Source organism: Megascapheus bottae, chromosome 8 (assembly GCF_031878675.1).
Source record: "Megascapheus bottae isolate mThoBot1 chromosome 8, mThoBot2.hap1, whole genome shotgun sequence".
NCBI classification, from domain to species: domain Eukaryota; kingdom Metazoa; phylum Chordata; class Mammalia; order Rodentia; family Geomyidae; genus Megascapheus; species Megascapheus bottae.
Genome location: NC_143516.1, coordinates 28584890 through 28605235, shown reverse-complemented (window position 1 = coordinate 28605235; position 20346 = coordinate 28584890). Strand labels below are relative to the sequence as shown.

The following is a 20346-nucleotide window of genomic DNA, read 5'->3' as shown; positions in this document are numbered from 1 at the left end:
AAAGGACGCTCACTTCAAATACTATGGTAACATAGAATTTACATAAGACATGGACAAATCTATTGTTATTTCCACCAAATGAGAGAAAAATAAGTCTGAAATAGAGATAGATTTGAAATTCTACTTTAAAATCTATGGGAAAAAGTTGTAAAACAAGATGCTACTTCTTTTGAGTCATTGGATATATGTTAATGAATTGGATTTTTAATTAATCCCATGAAGTCCAGTGCTGTTGAAATACTCTTTTTAATGCAGATAGAAAAAATACAGATGCATAAGACACAGACAGAGAAAGATACAGTCGGAGATTATAGATAGAGCTGGTATCTAGGCAGTGGGATTCAGAGTCCATCCTCAGCTTTCTGTATTTATACATCTGCATTGTTCATTTATTTTTCCCTAGCTAAAAAAATAAATAAAAGAGTAGGACTTAAGTCATGGAGAGATTTCATTTGTTTGTGCATTCATTTTTGTATAAGCATCTAATGAATTTTAAAAAATCCAAGACATGAGAAAGGGTATCAATGTTTATGAAGTAATGCACCTTTTATCTGGTGAATATAATTTAACCCTTCTATTAATCACAATAAAATATATGAAAAAAATCCAGTAACTAAAATCAAAGTTTTGTAAAAGGCTTTATTTTCCTTAGCTTGTTGTTTTAGGACATTTACTGAACTGTAGAAAGAACACAATACTTGAAACTGTGTAATATCTAATACTATAATATCGAGGAGGCTTGATTCTATGTGATTTAGAGACTGAGAACACAATTTTGGAACCAGTCAGACCTTTAGGCAAGTTACTTAACCTCTCTGGGCACCGATTTTCTCAACTGTAAAATGGAAAATGAATAACAGTTGCCAACACCTACAATTGTTTCAAAGAGGAAATTAAATACTGCACATGTACCAGTATGAATCCTTTCTTACAAAAATAAACAAATGTATTTCTTCTCCATTTCAAACCTTCTATTTGGCTTCTATTTAAACTTTCTTTTCTATTTGGCTAATTCGACCTTACTCTTACATTTTTCTGCAGAATGATCAAGCTTCCGATAATTTATGTAGTGCCCAGGCCTCTTAAGGCCCATCACTGTTCTTCCTGAAAGTATCATTTGTGAGGATGAATACATACTTTCTCAAGTGCATGAAATATGTTATAAACCCAGAATATGCATCATCCTTCTGTCCATCTAGGCTAGGGCTATGGAGCCCAGTAATCCAGATGTTCTAGAGCCTCCACTGCAAAGGTAAGTAGCTATCAAGAAGAACATTTCATCTGGTTATTTAGTCACCCAGCAAACCACACAGGTGTCCATTTACCTCATTCATGCCATTGAATTCTGCTTCTGATGTTGTTGCACCAGTCAGGGAAATAACTTAAAAGCTTCACAGAATCATTTTCATGGCTGTGACAGCTATTACTATTTCAGTTACTGTTGTTTCTGATAACAGCTAACATTAATGAGGATCAGGAGGCAGAAGAGGGACTTGTACTCTTAAAAACCTAACAATATGAGTTCAGTCTAAGTTCCTACAAACTATTTAAACCTCGAAGATAGTCATGGTGATTCCTCACCATGGTCCATCCTCACACCTCAGATGAAACATTGTCTCTAAACACCTCTATTTTGTTTTACTTCATCAAGATTCAGGGCTTTGTATGAAAATAAATGGTTGTTTGACTATTCTGAGTAAGGCATTTTTATACAAAGAGATTTCTGCTTTCTGACAAATATAAGATGGATTAGATGAATGACTAATATTTCCATTAACTCATTGATTATGATTTGTAGGAGATAATGAACCAAGTAATTAGTAGTGATTAGTAGCCAATTAGAATTAGAGTAGCAGTTATAGATCACTAAAATATGTGAATGCCTTTCTTTATTTTTAATGCTTTAATTTTTTAAAGACACTATAAAGTGAAATTCATTTAGCCTTTCTTCAATATACATTATCTGTGATATATCAAGCCTTGTTCAAGCTTATTAAGCCTAAGAAAATATTCCTAATTTCTCATGAAGCTTAACTTTTCATAGAAAAAACAGAAATTTGTATAGTTAAAAAGGCAAAATGAAACCAGACACCAGTGGCTCACACCTATATTCCTAGCTACTAAAGAGGCTGAGTTCAGAGGAACATGGTTCAAAGACAGCCTGGGAAAGAAAGTCCATGAGACTCTTCTGTCCATTAGGCTACTCAGAAAAAGCCAATAATGGTGCTATTCTCAAGTGGTGGAGCTCTAGACCTGGACAAAAGAAGTTCAGGGACTCTGTACCAGCCTAAGTTCAAGTCCAGGGCCAGCAAAGGAAAAAATAAAAGCAAAATGCTTATAATGTCAGAGAATAACTCAGAAATAGGCAATCAGGAACATGAAGTGAACATGACCTTCCAAGTATGAACAGTATGACAAAGAAAACTCAGACTAGCGGTATACTTCAGTGCTTCAGTATTTGTGGAGAAGAAAATCATCAAAGCTACAATGGAGAAGCAAAAGAACAAATATTTGAGAAAATTTTTCTCAAACAATTTTCAGAGAGGACAGAAAATGTACAAGTACTCAGGAAGGAGAATGCCTGCTGTGTTTCAGAATTCGAAACACCCGTGTACATTTACTGAACTGAGTGAAAGGAGAAAGACATGAGATGTGAAGACATGAGATGTGAAGACATGGGATGTGAAGACATGAGATGTGAAGGAGATTCTGAGGCATATAATGAAGAAATCCATGCTATCTTCAGGAGTTCCCTTTTCTCTGAGGTGATAAGTCATCGCAGAAGTTTTAGCTTAGTGAAGACGTGATCTGATCCTCTCTTTTTGGTGGGGGAGGGTTGAGGGGAATTGGTTGTGAGGCCTGAACTCATGGCCTGGGATCTCTCCGTAAGTGAGCTCTTTTGCTATAGGCTAGCACTCTTCTCACTTTCAGCACAGTTCCACTTCCAATTTTTGAGTGGCTAATTAGAGATAAGATGGGTATTTTCTTCCCAGGCTGGCTTCAATGTGTGATTCTCTGATCTCATCTTCCCGAGTATTTAGGATTATAGGCATGAGCCACTGGCCCCCAGCCTCAGATCCTGTTTTTAAGAGGGTCACAATTACCTTGAAAATTGGTTATAAGGGAACAAGTGCATCTAGATGGTCTCTAATTTATGAGCTGTTTTAGAGAGGACTTTAATGTAGTTGATATCCGATGAATTATCATTCTATAAATGTGTTTCTTGTGCTATAGACTAAGAATTCAAAGAAGTAAAATTCTAACTTTTACATCTGAACTGATACATCAGCTCAATAATTTTGTGAGGCTGCTCATATATGTGAGGTGCAATTCTTTGTACCCTGATGAACTAGAGAGAATTAAGCTTGAGAAATTAATGTTTCAGAAGTATTTTTGCTTGTAATTGAATATCTAAGTAGTAAGTCATTTATTGAGGAGAAGCATGTTGACTAATAATTATGTGGTTGCTGATGTCATTAACAAAATTGTTTTCCTAAAAATGTAATACAATATTTTAAATAGTGGTAAACAAAACATTAGCACGATGTAAGCTTAGTTTTGTCTTTCTCTTTGTTTTCTTTCTGCTTATTTCTTTTTCTCTCTTTCTTCCTTCTCCTTCCCCTTTCTCCCTTTCTTCCTCACTTCTTTCCTTTTTCTGCCTTACTCATTTTCTGTCTCTCCCAACAAGCTCTGATGTGACCCCCTTATTGAAAGCTTCTATTGAGGAGTTTGTCAAACTAACCTATTTCCAAATGATTTTTCCTTTTTATTAATTTTAAGTTCTTAACACCTCAAAGTGCTTAATTATATGTACTTTGAGCCCCCTTTTATTTTTTAAATTGATATAAAATGAATTAAAATGTAGAAATATAAAATTAGAATGGAATGAAATATAAAGATATTTAAATACAAATAAACTTTATTACTAAATAGAAATATAAGTTATAAAAATAATGTTATTGCTTTCATCTATCACAAAAACTTATATAAGAGGAATGAAGCTTTCATGATGACTTTTCAGATATAAATACAAAACCTCCAAGGTTTAATTGACTGTGATAGTTGAAAATCTTGCAATTTATATATTAAATGCACATTTACTTCATTATAAGATAGTGATTGACATAGGTTCCATTATCTATCAATTCCTGTGGTTGGCGTTTGAATGTTTGTAATAATATTCAGTTAAAGAACTTCTATCCATTTTAGGGTTTTGCTATGAATTCCAAAGAATAGGAATATGTAACTGCCTGCAGATACTAAGTACATACACGGAAAATAAAGTTTGACATTATATAGCCTTAGAGCAAAACTCTAAATGATGGCATTCGCTATTGTTCTTGGTCTGCTACAATCTTCCTCTGCCAGATTCTTGTCATTTGAAGAGATGCTCTGTGGATATCTGGTGTCACAATACGATAGTGTTAATTTATTGCTATAACAAAGTTGCATATTTTGTGATGGGAAAATATATGGCACTTTCATACTCTTTGATCCAGAAAAGACAATCAGTAAACATTTAGGACTTTAATTTTCAGAATTACTAATGATGTATATGACAAGCAGGGATACATGAAATAAGAAGCTATTCAAAATTAGAGAAAAGTATAAAAATACCACATTAAATTTTTTCTACTAAATAGCAATGGAATGCCATTTCTTCTAAAAATATAAATGAGATCATTAAAACAACTTCTACATTAAATCCTATACTGCTGCCTCTGTCAGAGGTCCATGTGGAAGGAGCTCCTCAAACCCAGATCAAAAATATTCCTCATACATTATGTACAATGTCACTGTATCTGTAGTTGACTGGTATGAATGCTCTTTTCTTCATATACAAATTGTTTCAATTGGTAAGAACAATGTAAGTTATTTTTCTAATTTAAAAACTCTGATATAGTAAAAAGCATCTATAGTTCATTATTTTAACCAGGCACTTACTTCTGATGAATTGCTCCATAAATTAGATATAAAACCTATTGTAACACTAAATCTCTATTATATAATAGTGTGTGCAAACTGGCTTTACAAAGTAATTCAGACTACAATGGAATAACCTAAAATCCTAATGAGGAAAGGTTCTGATCATCAGGTTGGATAGTCTTATTGTTTCTGTATTTTTGTGATTCGTGGTTCCTTCCCATTTAAGTCAGCACCAAAATATTGCCTTTGGTTTGCATTAGCTGTTTAAAATTATCTTCACTAATACAGACTTATATTTTAAAACAATATCAAATGAGATTTTATGTGCCATCTCAGTGCTGAATAAGGTATAATTCTGACTTTGACATATTTACAGTCTGGTTGCCAATAGTGTCATTATCTTCTACTAGAAGTCATTGAATGAATGTCATTTTTAATACATTCAAAGTATATAATTATATAAACTGAATATATAATATATGTAAATGTAATGTAGATATAATAGATATATGTAGATATAAAAGTAAACTTGCATTTCAACATAAACATACACATTTCCAGAAGTTTTAATATTTTAAATAATCATTTATTCAAACAAAACATTAATGCAAAGGTATCTTATGTATTTATTGTCTACTATTCATCATGTCTATGAACTAAATATTTTTGTAAATTCTCAACAAATATCATGATACATATAATAAAAATTCAAACAACCTTGAAATATTTAAATTATCACAAGTAATATCAGAATCTAAATTTCTTATTTTCTTATATTTATTTCCATTGTGCTCAGTTCGTGTCAATGAGGCCTTTTAACATATAGCATTATTGTAAACATTTCTCATTTTTAAATATAATTCAAACTTAGAACTTCCAGAATGAATGCACTGAAAACAATAGGTTAAATCTTGCAAGTTATTTTGTAACAAGATAACAGAAGGGAATTGGGGAAATTTCATTTGCCTTTTGTCAAAGACTCATAATTATCTTCTTCCAGAAAAATCATCAGTGCAAGTAATTAGTAGATTGGGCTTTACTGGCCAGGCTGCCTTCTGATTCACACACCATGATATCACTCTGTTCTCTGTGTATTTGAAGGACTATAATTGTATAGGAGGGTTTAGGTTTTGCTGGTCTAGGAAAGTAATCAGCCCCCTTGCTACAAGTAAGGACAGGAAAGTGACAGTAGGGTATAACACCTTGGTGAGATCACGCTAGCAAAGCTGTGTGAGAAATACAGAGCTTGGCCAAGTTCAGCAGGATCTAGAGGATTAGAGTCTTGTAATGCCACTGTTGCCTGCAAAGGCAAATGCAAATTGTAATTGTCAGTAAAGCGGGTGAACACAGAGACAACTGTTAAAGAAACAATCAACCACAGAAATAAATGACCTTGAGATTTAAAAAGCCACAGTAGCTGGACATCCTATTATTTTTTTGAGATTTGGTAACAATATTCTGTTCATTGTCTGTTAATATTCTGTTAGCCTTGCCTATACGGCCATAAAAGTAAACTTTTTAATAAACTTCAAAGTATATGAAGACACATTATAGCTAGTAGATATCATAGGCTCTCATTTGGATACATAAAAAATTATTAAGGTATATATATATATATATTTTCCTTGATGCCCTGAATTAGATTATGTAAAATTTGCATTTTCTAGACTATGGTGTAATATAGTAGATGTTATTTTCTTTACAGATTCATAATAAGTAGTCTAAAAACTGATTCAGTAAATTTGATTCTTTGAACATTGAAAAAAAATAGTCAGATCCAGGCACTGTGGTTCATTTCTATAATCTTGCATACTAACATCAAGAATATTGTGGCTTAAAACCAGCTCAGGCAAAAATAAAACAGTTCCAAAGACACCCATAACAACCAGTTCCTGGGTATAATGGCTCTTACCTGTATCCTAGATACATGGGAAGTTGAGATCTGGAGAAAATATTTTCATGAAAATAAGTCTCAAGAGAAAGCAGTAGATCAGATGCCTGTCATCCCAAATGATGTGGGAAGCATAAAATAGGAAGGTCAAAATCCAGACAAGAACCTGAAGAAACCCTAATCTAATCTCAAAATATCCAGTGCAAAAATGGATCGGAGATGTAGCTCAACAGTACAACTCCTGCCCTTACCAATAACAAAGGCCTGAGTTCAAACCCCAAGGAAAAAGAAAGAAGGAAACAAAGAGAAGGAAGGGAAGGGAGAGGAGGTGAAGGGATAGGAGAGGGAGGAAGGGAAAGATGGGAAGGGAAGGGGAGGGGAGGGCAGAGGAAGGAAGAGGAGGGGAGAGAGGGAGTGATACAGAATGAGAAAGAAAAGAAAGAGAAAGGGGAAGGTATTGGAGAAGAGCCATACAAATGGATGAGAAGGAGAGGGAAATGGAAAAGAAGTACTTGGAATAGCTGCAAACCAGTTTTCAGGTAGAGAATTTGAAAACAAAACAAAACAAAACAAAAAAACCCCAATATACACCTAACATACATTTTACTTAAATTCATACTACGAAAGACCTTGATTTAGGATTAAGGAATATTTTGTTTTCTGTGGAAATATCATTAATTGCTTAGAATTTCTGAATGTATGCTTCATTACAAGGATTTATGAATTTAAAGGTTTGATAAATTTGAATAAAACAATCCTTTTAAATTTGCATCTATTCTCTATATAAACTATTAAATAAGCATATAAATAAAAATATAATCTTAGAAATGTTATCATAGTAATTCAAATTTTAGGTTATCTTGATTAGTTAATATCCATGTATCCTTGTCCAGATTAAGCTATATATGTTTCAATTTATCCCTCTTTTCTTTGTCTCTGTGACTTTCCCTTTGTGTCTGTTTCTCTCTTTCTCTTTTACTGTTAGTGGTCAAACATAGGGCCTCTGTTATGGTAAGCAAGTACTCTATAGCTGGTGACCACCATCCTGTTTCTGCTTTATTAAATGGAGATAACATTGTCTAATTTACAGCATCTCCTACCTTCATTAAAAGATCTCATTTGTAAAATACTAAAGTATCTGGAATAAATCTATAAGCAGCAATACTTATATATAAAATATGTGTGAATGTTAACAACCCATGTATAAATTCTAGGGGTGCTTGGAATTTTCACATATAAGGAATGAAATGTATTTTGTAGCTTGACAGGACTTATCATTTTGAACCTGCACTAGTTATCTATGCTGCATTAATAGAGTTCATGGTAAAACTCCTAAAGCTGATAGAAAATATCATATCATATTATATTCACCCATGATACTTCCTGTCAACAGGAAAATAAATATTATGACCGTGTCTTTTCAGCACAGCATCACCATATCTGTGTTAAATTCAATATGGTACTTTAAAGGTATTTTAAAGAATACATGAGCTATGGTCTTTACCATGCCAAAAACACTGGAAGTCATGACAGATTTTAAAATGTTCCTGCAGCCATTGAAAATATTCTGCTCTTGTATTCCTAGTCACAATTTCAATATAACCCACTTCTACAGTGACTGCCAGTATGTGCCTATGATCTAGATAACGCTTCTGCTTTCCTTTCAACTCTTGATTGGCTTTTAACAGTTGGAGTAAGTAAGGCTGTCATTCTTTCTCCCATCCTTACAAAATTGAATTTTATAAAAGAGATGTCACCTAGTATTTGAGAGGTTTGATTGACATCTTCCATATATCTGTCTTGCTTTACTCAAAGAATCAGTGCCTGGAAGCCTGAACTGATGTCTTGGTTTAAAGAAAGGAAGAGTAGATGGTAATGGAAGGAGATAAAACTTACATAAGTAACATGGGTCCCTCTGGACCGAGTACTTCTCTTCTCAACAACAGCACAATGCATCTCCCTCCATTCCTATTAGATACAGAGTTTCCTTAATAGGGAAACACCAGACTGCTGATGATAATGAGATTTCTAATCTGTTGCTTCAAATGAGGGCAGGCAGATAAATGGAAGTACAGCAAAAATATTGGAGTGGCATTTATCCTTGTTTGGATTCATAAAATAAAAATTGACATAAAGGCACACATGTATTTATTAATATCTAAAGTGAAAGATGATTATCACTTCTCTGATAATGATATAAGGTATATTTCAGGGATTTTTAAAATCAGATTTCCACAAAACTAGTCTGTATTTTTGCCTAGTTGACAAACTTAAATTTCTCCAGATGGCAGCTTTAATATGTTTAATAGGATTGTGCAGTTAAAAAATAGCAAGAGTTTTCTCTAGAGAAAGTCATTTGTTTGAAGAAAGCAGTACCATATGATACATGAAAATAAGAACATTGCAAGCTATTTTTGTTACTTGGCTTTTACTAAGCTGTCAATGAATAAACAATCAGTATGGGATAAATAAGTGATGTTGATTAGGAGTTACAAACCTAATTCTTTCTAATTTCTGAAGCCTTACTAAAATAAAATCAACCCGTATCTTGCCTGCTATTATATGTGTCAGTCATTTTACTACACAGTGATTTTGTTTTGTTGTGTAATGATTGTGTAAACAGGAAGAGATTCAGAAATGAATCAGTTATCAATACTGATATCTTTTACCTAATACTTGAAGATCTGTCATCCCTTTACTTTGCCATGCTCACTTTGTCTTAGGGCCATGTTTTGAATGCTCAGTACTTTTAATATTCCATATATTTTTATGGAATGTGCCACATAAACATGTATAGACTCTATCTTCTTAACTTTGGATATATTCTGCTCTTCATTATAAATATTTGACCAATTTGTGGGTTTGCTTGGTCTTGAGTGAGTTAATACTTTGTTGTGGACTTAGTAGAAATTCAAGGTCAAATGAACGAATTATCCTTCCTAACTCACACCTGTCATGTGCTTTAAGTGAGCCATGAAAACTACCTGAAACAGCTGTCATTTTGATATGTTCTGGTTCTTCAGAGAGGCTAGATTTCCATGGAGAAAATTATAGACTGTGTTGAAATCAAAACAGTGATACATCTACCAAGAGGACCTGTGCTGTGATTTTTTAACTTCATTTTACATGAGTACACAGATACTTTAAACCTTTAAATGAGTCTTAAGTTATGGAGATTTGAGAGTCTTTAATAGAAAAGTTCCTAATAAATGTCATTTTGTTGTGACTTTACAAGAATATTGTACTATTAACTGAATTGATAGAAGAAACTATCAGTTCTCATTTTTTTCAAAACTGTTCTAACAGTGAACTCATCTGTGCTGAGAATTGCACAATTTGTAGTAATAGGATAATAGCAATAATTATAATTATGTTACTGGGTTCAAAATGACACTGTGCATTTGAAATACATACTTATGTATAAAATTCGATATTAGGATATCTTTTTCTTAACCCAAGAACAAAGAAACTACTTACATTTACTAGCTTATTTAGGAAAGTACTTAAACATAAAATAGATATCCTTAAAATTATAAAAACAATATCATAAAGTAATATTATGTTCAGCTGTTAGTTTTGTGTAGCCCATAGCTATTGGCATTAGAGTCGATTGGATTTAATCTAATTCTGCAGTCATCATTTTGACATGTGGCCACTGTGAGGATCAATTTACTCATCTGTAAAATGAAAATGATAAAATAAAACACATGTGCAATGCATAAATTTTGGCCTTGTATTAATATAAAAACATATTAACATGCTAAGCATGGTGGCTCATGCCTGTAATCCTAGCTACTCACAGTTCAAAGCCAGCCGGGGCACTAAAGTCCATGAGACTATGATCTCTAATTAATTACCAAAAAACCAGAAATGGTTCTGTGGCTCAAGGGATAGGGCAGTAGCCTTAAGCTGAAGAGCTCAGGGACAGCATCCAGGCCCAGAGTTCAAGTCCCATGACTGACAAAAAAGAAGAAAACAACAACAAACCATACTACTTAAATAACATTTAGTCACTTCATATACAAACATAGTGATAAACTTGCTCTACAAATTCAAGACCAATGCTGAAAAAGTAATGTGAATTGTTAAACCCAATTCAATAGGAAGGGTTGTTTTTATTTGCGTTTTTATGTCAATTTATGCTAATTTTGGCAGTTTTTCCTATTTTTTTTAATTTGTATAACTTAATGATCATCAGTTTGATTTTGATATTGAGTGTTGACTTTGATCAGGTTCATAAATTCTTGTACAACATGAACTACTGTGAGATGTAATACATGATAGTCTTACAATATCTGAAATACTAGGTGAAATATTTAGAAACATAGAAATAACATTATTAGTATAAAAACAGGAAAATTCTAAAATAAACTATTTAATACTTTGTTTTAAAATAAATACTACTTCATTATCAGGACAATCTCTGAGACTCTATTCTAATACAAATACCGTATACATGGGTCAACAATACTACTTGAAAAAATATATTTATGGAAGAAACATAAATACTTATATTCTGGTACTTTTAAATTTGTGCCAAATCTCCACTGATATTTTGTTGACGATCTCATTGAGCTTAACTGTATGGAAACAGATTTGTAAAAAACTAAATGCTTATCACATTTGAGAGGATGGAGAGAGTAAAAACAGAAATAGAATAAATGATATTTGATTCCTGGGATGTTTTTATTTGCCATAATACAACATTTGACATTATTTATGAGATGTTAGTGTGGACAAAAAAATCATTAAAAATATTCCAAAAGGGTATCAATGTATGTGAAGTAATGCACCTTCCATCTGGCGAATGTAATGTAACCCTTCTAGTAATTACAATAAAAATTATATGGAAAAAAAATGAGGGATGGGGGTGGGGGGGAGAGAAATGGGGACCAAGACATGAGAAAGGGAATCAATGTATGTGAATTAATGCACCTTCTATCTGGTGAATATAATGTAACCCTTCTATTAATTACAAAAAATATATGAAAAAAATATTCCCTCCAAATAATTCAGATTTGGAGAGTAGAGGATATCTGTCTTGGTATTATTTGTATCCATCACCACTGAAGTGAAAACGATTTGATAATCTGACTGGAATATGCTTGAAAGTATACAAACCTAGCTTGATATTTGTACTGAAATCCACATATCCAAATTTATATATCTTTTGAGTTGTGAATTGGTAATAGCAGCTATTTTAAGATATAACCCAGGAAATTTCATACATGCGTTTATCACTTTATTATTCTTTATTAGTCTTCATGAAAAAAGCTAAGATTCATAAGAGAAGGAGAAGCCTTATAGTAAGTAACACAGTGAATTAAAATTCAAATATGATTTTCAAATTTAAAAACTTGAGATCTGAACTATTATAACAATTTCTAATGTAATCAGAGCAACTGGAGCCAGGTCTATTTGTGATGTTTTTGTGATAGTGGTAATTATGGCACCATGGATTTTACAGTGATTATGCTTTATTATTTTAAATGATTTATTATATATTATTTTATGTTTATAAAGATCAATTATAAGGGAAAAATTTTTGATTAAATAAAATAAAATAAATCATCATCTATGAACCATTTTGTCTAGAATCTTATATTTGTTTTCTGAAGTATATGACATACACACTCTCATACGCTGGAGTTGCTCAAGTGAAACTAAGATTGTTTTATAGAATGAACTCTGAGCTTTGCCCACATATTCATCAGTAAACATTTATGGTTACTGCAGATCCTTTTTCATCTTGCATATTATAAGTATTTGAATAATGTTTCAGGTTGATATAAAAAATTCTCACCATGTGCTTGTGGCTCACATCTGTAATCCTAGCTACTCAGGAGGCTGAGATCTGAGGATTGGGTTTCAAAGCCAGTACTAAAGTTCGTGAGATTTTTTTATCTCCAGTGAAACACCAGAAAACCGGAAGTGACACTGGCTCAAATGGTAAAAGGTGCTAGTCTTGAGCTGTAAAGCACAGGGATAGTGTCCAGATCTAGAGTTCGAGCTCAATGTATGTATATATGTCTCCTGCATAAATAATATACTAAAACTAGTATACATGCTACATACTAGTATACTTGACAGCATGTATACTAATACGTTTATTTGCAACAAACAGTACAAAGAATTTAAAGAAGTACATACTTATACATGTATATATTTATAGAGGGAGAGAATGAGAGGAATAGATATTGGGATATTTTAGGCAATACTGTAGTGACTTAGGCAATACTGTAGTGACTTCTGCACTTTTCTGTATATGAGGATCCATAAAACACCAAGATCTTTACCATGTCATTGGGGTTTGGCCTAAAAATATAAGAACATCATATAGAAAAACATCCTTTTCTCTGGAACTGGCATGCAGACCAAAAAGAAAAAACACTAATAAGAAAAATAAGCATGTATTAGGCCCAAAAAAGGACATAACAAAGGCGAACTGAGAAGAAGCAGAACAACATAAAACAACTACTTCACAAAAATCAAACATAATAAAAGATGATAACATGAAAAGAAAAATGCTGTACTAGGTGGTAAGGATCCTAGTTTCCTTTATCCTGAAGAAAATATGTCACATCTACTGATGGAGCAAAATCCTGTCTTCACCAATGCTGATGGCACCCAAATTCTCTTCCTTTCTTGGGACCTTCCTGTTTGCCTAACATTGGAATCTGAGTCTGTCCATCGGTGCTGAGGCAGTGAAAATGTTCACTATCTGAAGGAGATTAGTGGTGCTGAACCGGGAGGAGCCACAGTCAGGAGAACTGGGGTTACCATATATTAATTTAATTTTTATTCATACGTGAACACTAGACATTTAACTTGGTTGCTTTTACCTTTTATTTAATAACTCACTATTTTTAAAGAAAGGAATCTTTATTTCATCATAATGGGATCAAGATGAGTGGTATTTGTACACAATGGAATTCTATGCTGCTGTCAGAAAGAATGACATTGACCCATTTGTTAGGAAATGCAAAGACTTAGAAAAAATCATATTAAGTGAAGTAAGTCAGACTCAAAGGAAGTTAGGCTCAATGGTTTCCCTCATTTGTCATAATCAGTAGAAACCTTGGGCTCTCCTAGCAGAGATTTGCAATAGAGCAAAACCTTCATACAAAAGGCCATATAGTAGGACGCTGAATGAAAGGATCTCTAGGATATAGAAACATAAGCCATATAATGAATGATTGTTGTTCTTAATGTACTATGTTATCTCTCATCTCTTTTGCTGTCCCTTGGTTATCTCATATTGTTACAGCATCTCATTTTGTTACCTGATATATTGGATATATTTGTATTTGGTTATTTGAAATTGGATAGGGAACAGGGGAAAACAAGACGAGGGATGGGGGTGGGGGGGAGGGAAATGGGGACTAAGACATGTGAAAGGGTATCAATGTATGGGAATTAATGCACCATCTATCTGGCAAATATCATGTAACCCTTCTATTAATTACAATAAAAATATTTTTAAAAAAGAAAAAAGAATCTACATGTTTTCTCTCAAAGGTTATATGTAGAATTGATTGCATGATATTAGCTTTACTAATAAGCTAAAATTGAAAGACATAAAAAAAAACTGGGAGGACAAAGAAGGCAAAAGGTCTAAATGAGTTCTCGCCAAGTCACCAGTTTTGGCAAGACAGTGAAAGGCCCACGTCTAGAAAGTCACATCAAGTGAGCCATAATAGTATGAGATTTTAGCCAGAGAAGAAAAGATTAGGCAGCCTGCTTAACAAGACGGATTTGAACACACACTGCTGGCATCTGCAGCAAGCAATCGTTGTCATAGCAGCAAATGGACAAAGCCACGACTGGTGGAGGAAGAGGTAGATGGAAGGTTGAAAAAAGGTGAAAGGGACCATTTTAATCAATATATGCTATACATACAAATGGACATATTAAATTGAATTTTCCTTGTAGAAATATTTAAAGGTATGAATAATCAAAAGACTTTATGAAAATAGCACAAAGAGTTTTTTGTTTTGTTTTGTTTGTTTTATTGCCAGTCCTGGGGCTTGAAATCAGGGCCTGAGCACTGTCCTTGGGCTTTCTCAAGGCTAGCATTCTACCACTTTACCACTTGAGCCACAGCACCACTTCTGGCTTTTTCTATGTATGTGGTACTGAGGAAGTGAACCCAGGTTTCAGTGCATGCTAAGCAAGCACTCCATCACTAGGCCAAACTCCTGGGTCTAACATAGAGTTTTAAACAACACAGTGTTAGGCTTTTGAAATATAATAGCTACATTTATGTTTCTAGTAACTTGAAGACTATCAGATAAGCACATTAGAGTGAATCACAAGAACAAAAACACTATAAATGAGTTAAGGAGATAAAAATATTTTTAAAAATCACAAAGATTTTTTGTTAAGGAGTAAAATCTCACAAAATAACAAGTATGAGTAATGATTCTCTATCCCGTTCCAGAAGGAATAATGAAATTAAGTGGAAAAATAGCATCTATTCTGTTGCTAGTATGGTATATGCAACATATATTATAAAAGCTTTTCAAGTTTTTTTAAACCAGATAGCACTAACAAATATTCAAGGTGAGGAAGACAGAATATAGGGGCTATTCCTGGAATTTTTATGTTCCTGTTTCCCTCATACTACTGTTTCAGCCTGCGGATAACCATCCACAGTCTTAGATTTCTTAATCCGTATGAAAGGAAAATCATATTTACTTAACCAGGATCTCACATGATGAAAGAAGTACCTAGAAGATAGTAGGTGCTTAAATATTCTTCCTCCTAGAAGGAAATCTTAGGAAAACCCAGAAGACTTCTATATATTATCACTCTTCTGATAGTCAGCTGAGTATTTCAGAATATAAGCATTTCTTCAGTACTCATTTTGAAGTAGACAGCTTTGTATGCAGTTCTCTGTGATAAGCAGTGGAAACAATCATCAAAATGAAAAAGCAGAAATATATGACAAGTTGTCCATAAACTTAATAATCTCATAAGAAACAACATTATCATAAAAGTCTGTAATAGCCCAGCGTGGAGGCTCATGCCAATAATCCTAGCTACTCAGGAGGCTGAGATCTAAGGATAAAGGTTCAATGCCAGCCCAGGCACAAAAGGACCTGAGACTCTTATCTCCAATTAACCTCTAGAAAATGGGAAGTGGATCTTGGTTCAAGGATAGGGTGGTAGACTTGAGCTGAAGAGCTCAGAGACATGGCCTAAGCCCTGAGGTAGGGTGGTAGCTTTGAACTGAAATGCTCAGGGACAGTACCCAGGCAAAGCTCAGGCCCCATGACCCACTAAATAAATAAATAAATAAATAGTGTATGATAAGTGTTGGTAGAATTCTAGTTTAGCCTTACCAACTTCATGAGTATAGTATCAGCTAATTTTTATATGATTAACAATGGCCTTGTTATTTCTTCCATAATCATTACATTTTCTGAGAAATTTCCTACTGCTTGAGTCATGTGTTTCATCCTCTAGACTATTTTCCTGCTGGGTCCCTGCAGTTATGATGATTAAAAAAATTATAAAGTTTAGATTTTTTCTTGCTGACATTTTGCATTCCTATTTCCTGTGTAATCCAAGGGTAAAGAAAGGAAAGTTCAATGTAAGGAGGAGTTTAGTACAGATGATTAGCAATGCAGCTCTCAAAACATCTACTTAATGTTTGGTACAATTCTTGAATTCCAGCAAGGTAGTATGCATGTAATGCTGTGTGATCTTCCAGATGGGTCTCATTTGTACTAAAAGTTGACTACATGAAGAAAGCTGAAGGAATGCTTCAGCCTCCTAAAAGGTAGCTCAAGGTTTCTGGGCCTGAAGATATAGTGAAGCTCTTTCAAGTTAGCGGCTATTAATTGTATCCCATTGCTGGGACTATGAAGGGTACCAAGAATTTAGCATAGAGTAGAATGGACCTGAGATCCTTCTTGCTCTTCTTTGTCTTCTTTTTAATCATTGCCAAGGTGAAGTAAAAAAAAAAAAAAGCATATTTGACTAGGTTGGACCGTGACTGCTAAAGCCATTACATGGTTCATACTGAGCCTTGGGAAATTGAAGTGTTATTCAAACAACTGTCAGGAATTTATTTTGTCTCTCACTACCTGGTGGGGAAATGTACTGCTCAGCTAAAGAATTGCAGTGGGGAAAAAAAAAGAATTGCAGTGGGAATAATGATCATTCAAGAAGTCTCCAAACTGAGCTTCAGATATTTAATTTAAAAGCATACTGCCTGTTTTGAGAATAAGTATTTCCTTCTGACAAGAACCATCATTAAAGTAAGGTAGTGATGTTAGTAACTTGGGGGTTTTTAAATCATTTTCTCTTAAAAACTTGGTTAAAAAAGGATAGTGAATCAAGTCCTTTCATAATAGTTTTTCTCTGAACAGACAGTTTGTTATCATTCCACCTGCAGGCAGGCAAGAAGAAAGCTAACAGGCTTCTTTGTGGAGTTAGAGCCTATGGGAGTCTTGCCAACTACCTGAATTTCACTTTGCAATGTAAAGTGATAGTTAGGACTATAAGCCACTTTCCCACTGTTACTGTTTGGCTGCTTCACTGGCTTGGTTTTGTTCTCACTGGAACATGTTTATCTTATTTACAAAATTTTGAGCGTATATGAAAGCACAATGTATACCTTAAGTGGTCCTTCTTTTATAATTGTTGCTGTAGGACAAGCAGTCATGTTCAAGCAGTCATTATCCAAGACTTTGGCCTTGAAAGACCCTTACAGCTGTTGAATCTCTACACTTACAATGAGGAATCAAAAACCAGAGTAATTACACTCTCCTAGTAGCACTGGCACTGTGGGGACACAAACTATGCCTATTGCTCTTCCCAGAGAGTTATGTGATTTCTCTATACCAATTGTCCTTTATTCTATTTTCAACCAAAATAGTGACATTTGAGAAGATCTTACCATGCCTTTCATGTAGACTTACCTGCCTGGTTGATGACTCCAGGTGTGTGACAGGTGACATCTTGTGGATGAGAAAGACTTATAGCTGTCTCTAGATCTCTATAGATATAGTTTTCCTTTGAAACATACTTGGAGCTGTCTGTCATTCTCTCTCTAAATAACAAATATAAGCTACAGTACCAAAGTTGTAATTGTGAATTATAACTCGTGTTATTCCTTTTTTTCTCTCTTAATGCTGTGCAGTTTCTCATGGGGCTCACCTATTCGTCCTGTTTTACTGTTCTAGGTTTCTGTTCTGGAGAGGCAAATATTTGACTTCCTTGGATATCAGTGGGCACCTATCCTGGCAAATTTTGTACATATTATTATCGTCATCCTTGGTTTATTCGGAACTATTCAATATAGACCTCGTTACATTACAGGAGTAAGTATCTTTCCTCCCATTTTATATTTCATTTGAAAAGAAAAATGTATGCAAATGTCCTAAAATGATGTACCTATGCCTCTTCAATGCTGTGCATTTATGTTCATAGCTTCATATTGTATCAACAGTGATTAAAAATGCCAAGTTTTAATCACTTGATAGTGAATATAATCAGATTATACTTTCATAAATTGTACTTTCAGCAAATATTATCCGACAATTACAAATTCAATTTCTAATTTGTAAAGTCTTTGAATTAACCGATTTCAATGAGAGATTTTCTCTCATTTAAAATAACTCAGTTTTATAAATTGAATGCAGTTTAATATCTATATAAGCAAACATACAATAAATGTGAAAATTATGAATACAACATTAGGGTTAATATTTGAAATATTGGAAAGCCAGAACATTCTGGACCATTGTCTCTGTGTTCTCAGTAATTCTCTTTTTTGGCTCAGAGGAACTATTTTGCATTCCTACTGAAGTTAAACTTACTTAACATAAAAGTGAAATCCAACTGTGTTGCAGTTGCTATGGGAACCATAACAGTCTTCTGTATTTTTTTTAAACTTTTGTATGTGCCTCAGATCTCAGCTATTGCTCTTCATTTATGCGGATATCTTTTCTTCCATTTCATCATTTTTTCCCTTTCCCTTTTTTTGACAATAGCCATTTATATTAAATTTTAAAGCAACTTGGTGGTAAAAAAAAAAGCATTTATGTAAGTTAGTAAGTCTACCACATTCAACACAACACCAGTAGGTCTTCTTAAGCTTCCTGAAGCCCTCTTTTTATAAGAAGTAACCTCCTCTGGCCTGTTCTCTCTGTAATCCTGAATTCAGATGAAGCTCATTGACACTGAAACCACCAGGGGTTGCTGGACACATGGGTTACACTGTGGCTAAGGAAGACAGAGGACTCATAGTCTTTTCCTTCTGGGGCATGTCAGGATACCATAGCATAATGCCATCCTGGTGAATCTAATAAATGCTACTATGTTGCAGGGTATTTTCAGTGCACAGGCTATGGTCATATTGTCCATTTTCTGAAATGATTGCAATTTGTGGAAACAGCACCATGGTGGCTGTGATTGAGTTATCTGAAGTCTTAATACCAAGGGTGAAATCTGGAGCCTGATAAATTCTGTTTTGTTTTTTTTTTTTTAATTTTACCAGTTGTCAGCTTCCTGATCTTTTTTAGTCTGTAAGAAGTTGTGTAAAGGAGTTGCCATTCAACAGAATAGTTTATGAATATAATATGTCTTGGTCAGTAAACAGAAAATCTATATTGGTTAATAATGTTTTAATTAGATGATGTACATTAATCTTTAATAAAATGTTCCTGAATCACCTTTTCTTTTTTATTAAATTTTTGGTCCTCTATATGATTTTACTGGTTATAGTCAATATTTTTGAGAGGAAAGGTTTTATTTTTTGTTCCAGACTGATATTGAGTATGAAACCTGGGCTGACTTAGAACTATCCTCCTGCTTCAGCTATCTGAGTCTGACATTATCACTACATAAATACCTCATCTTTATTTCTGGTGAGGTATTTTTTATTAAAATAAAATCTACATTTGAACAGGTTGGAAAATTTTAAGTCAGTCTCAAGGAATGTAGAAAGGAATTTAAATATCTTGATTATGAAATCTTGGCTGTCTTAGAACTATCTTCCTGCTTCAGCTACCTGAGTCTGACTACATAAATACCTCATCTTTATTTCTGATGAGGTATTTTTGATTAAAATAAAATGTACATTTGAACAGTTTGGAAATTTTTAAGTCAGTCTCAAGGAGAGAAGAAAGGTGTTTAGTTAGCTTTATCACAATATTCTATCTTCAAAAAATATTAAATAAATGTTTACTCTCTTATTTTCTTTATTTTTTAAATAACATTGCACTGGTCTAAAGGGAAATTTAAATCAGAGCAAGTTGTGCCAATTATTGGATTAACTCTTCCTATGCCATTTATTTAGTTACTTATCTTTTTTTATTTACTTAATGTCATTTGTGTATTTGTTAGATTTCTTCTAGTCCTGGGACCTGAACTCTAGAGTTGGGTACTGTTCTTGCACTTTTTGCATAAGGCTAGTGCTCTACCAATTGAGCCATATTTCTATTTCTGTTTATTTTGTGATCATTTATGAGATAAGGGACTTAGGAAGTTTCTTCCTTGAGCTGGCTTCAAACCATAAT

The 20346-nt window shown here is 33.6% G+C and overlaps 1 protein-coding gene across 3 annotated transcripts in view; it reads left to right on the top strand.

Moving 5' to 3' along the window:
- The window catches only part of Nkain2 (sodium/potassium transporting ATPase interacting 2), an 839889-nt gene that overhangs the window by 366674 nt on the left and 452869 nt on the right, over positions 1-20346 (top strand). For all 3 annotated transcript variants that reach the window (XM_090338189.1, XM_090338190.1, XM_090338191.1), the window contains exon 2: positions 18010-18147. In XM_090338189.1, the coding sequence (XP_090194315.1) occupies positions 18010-18147 (138 nt within the window). The remainder of the gene's footprint in view (positions 1-18009; positions 18148-20346) is intronic.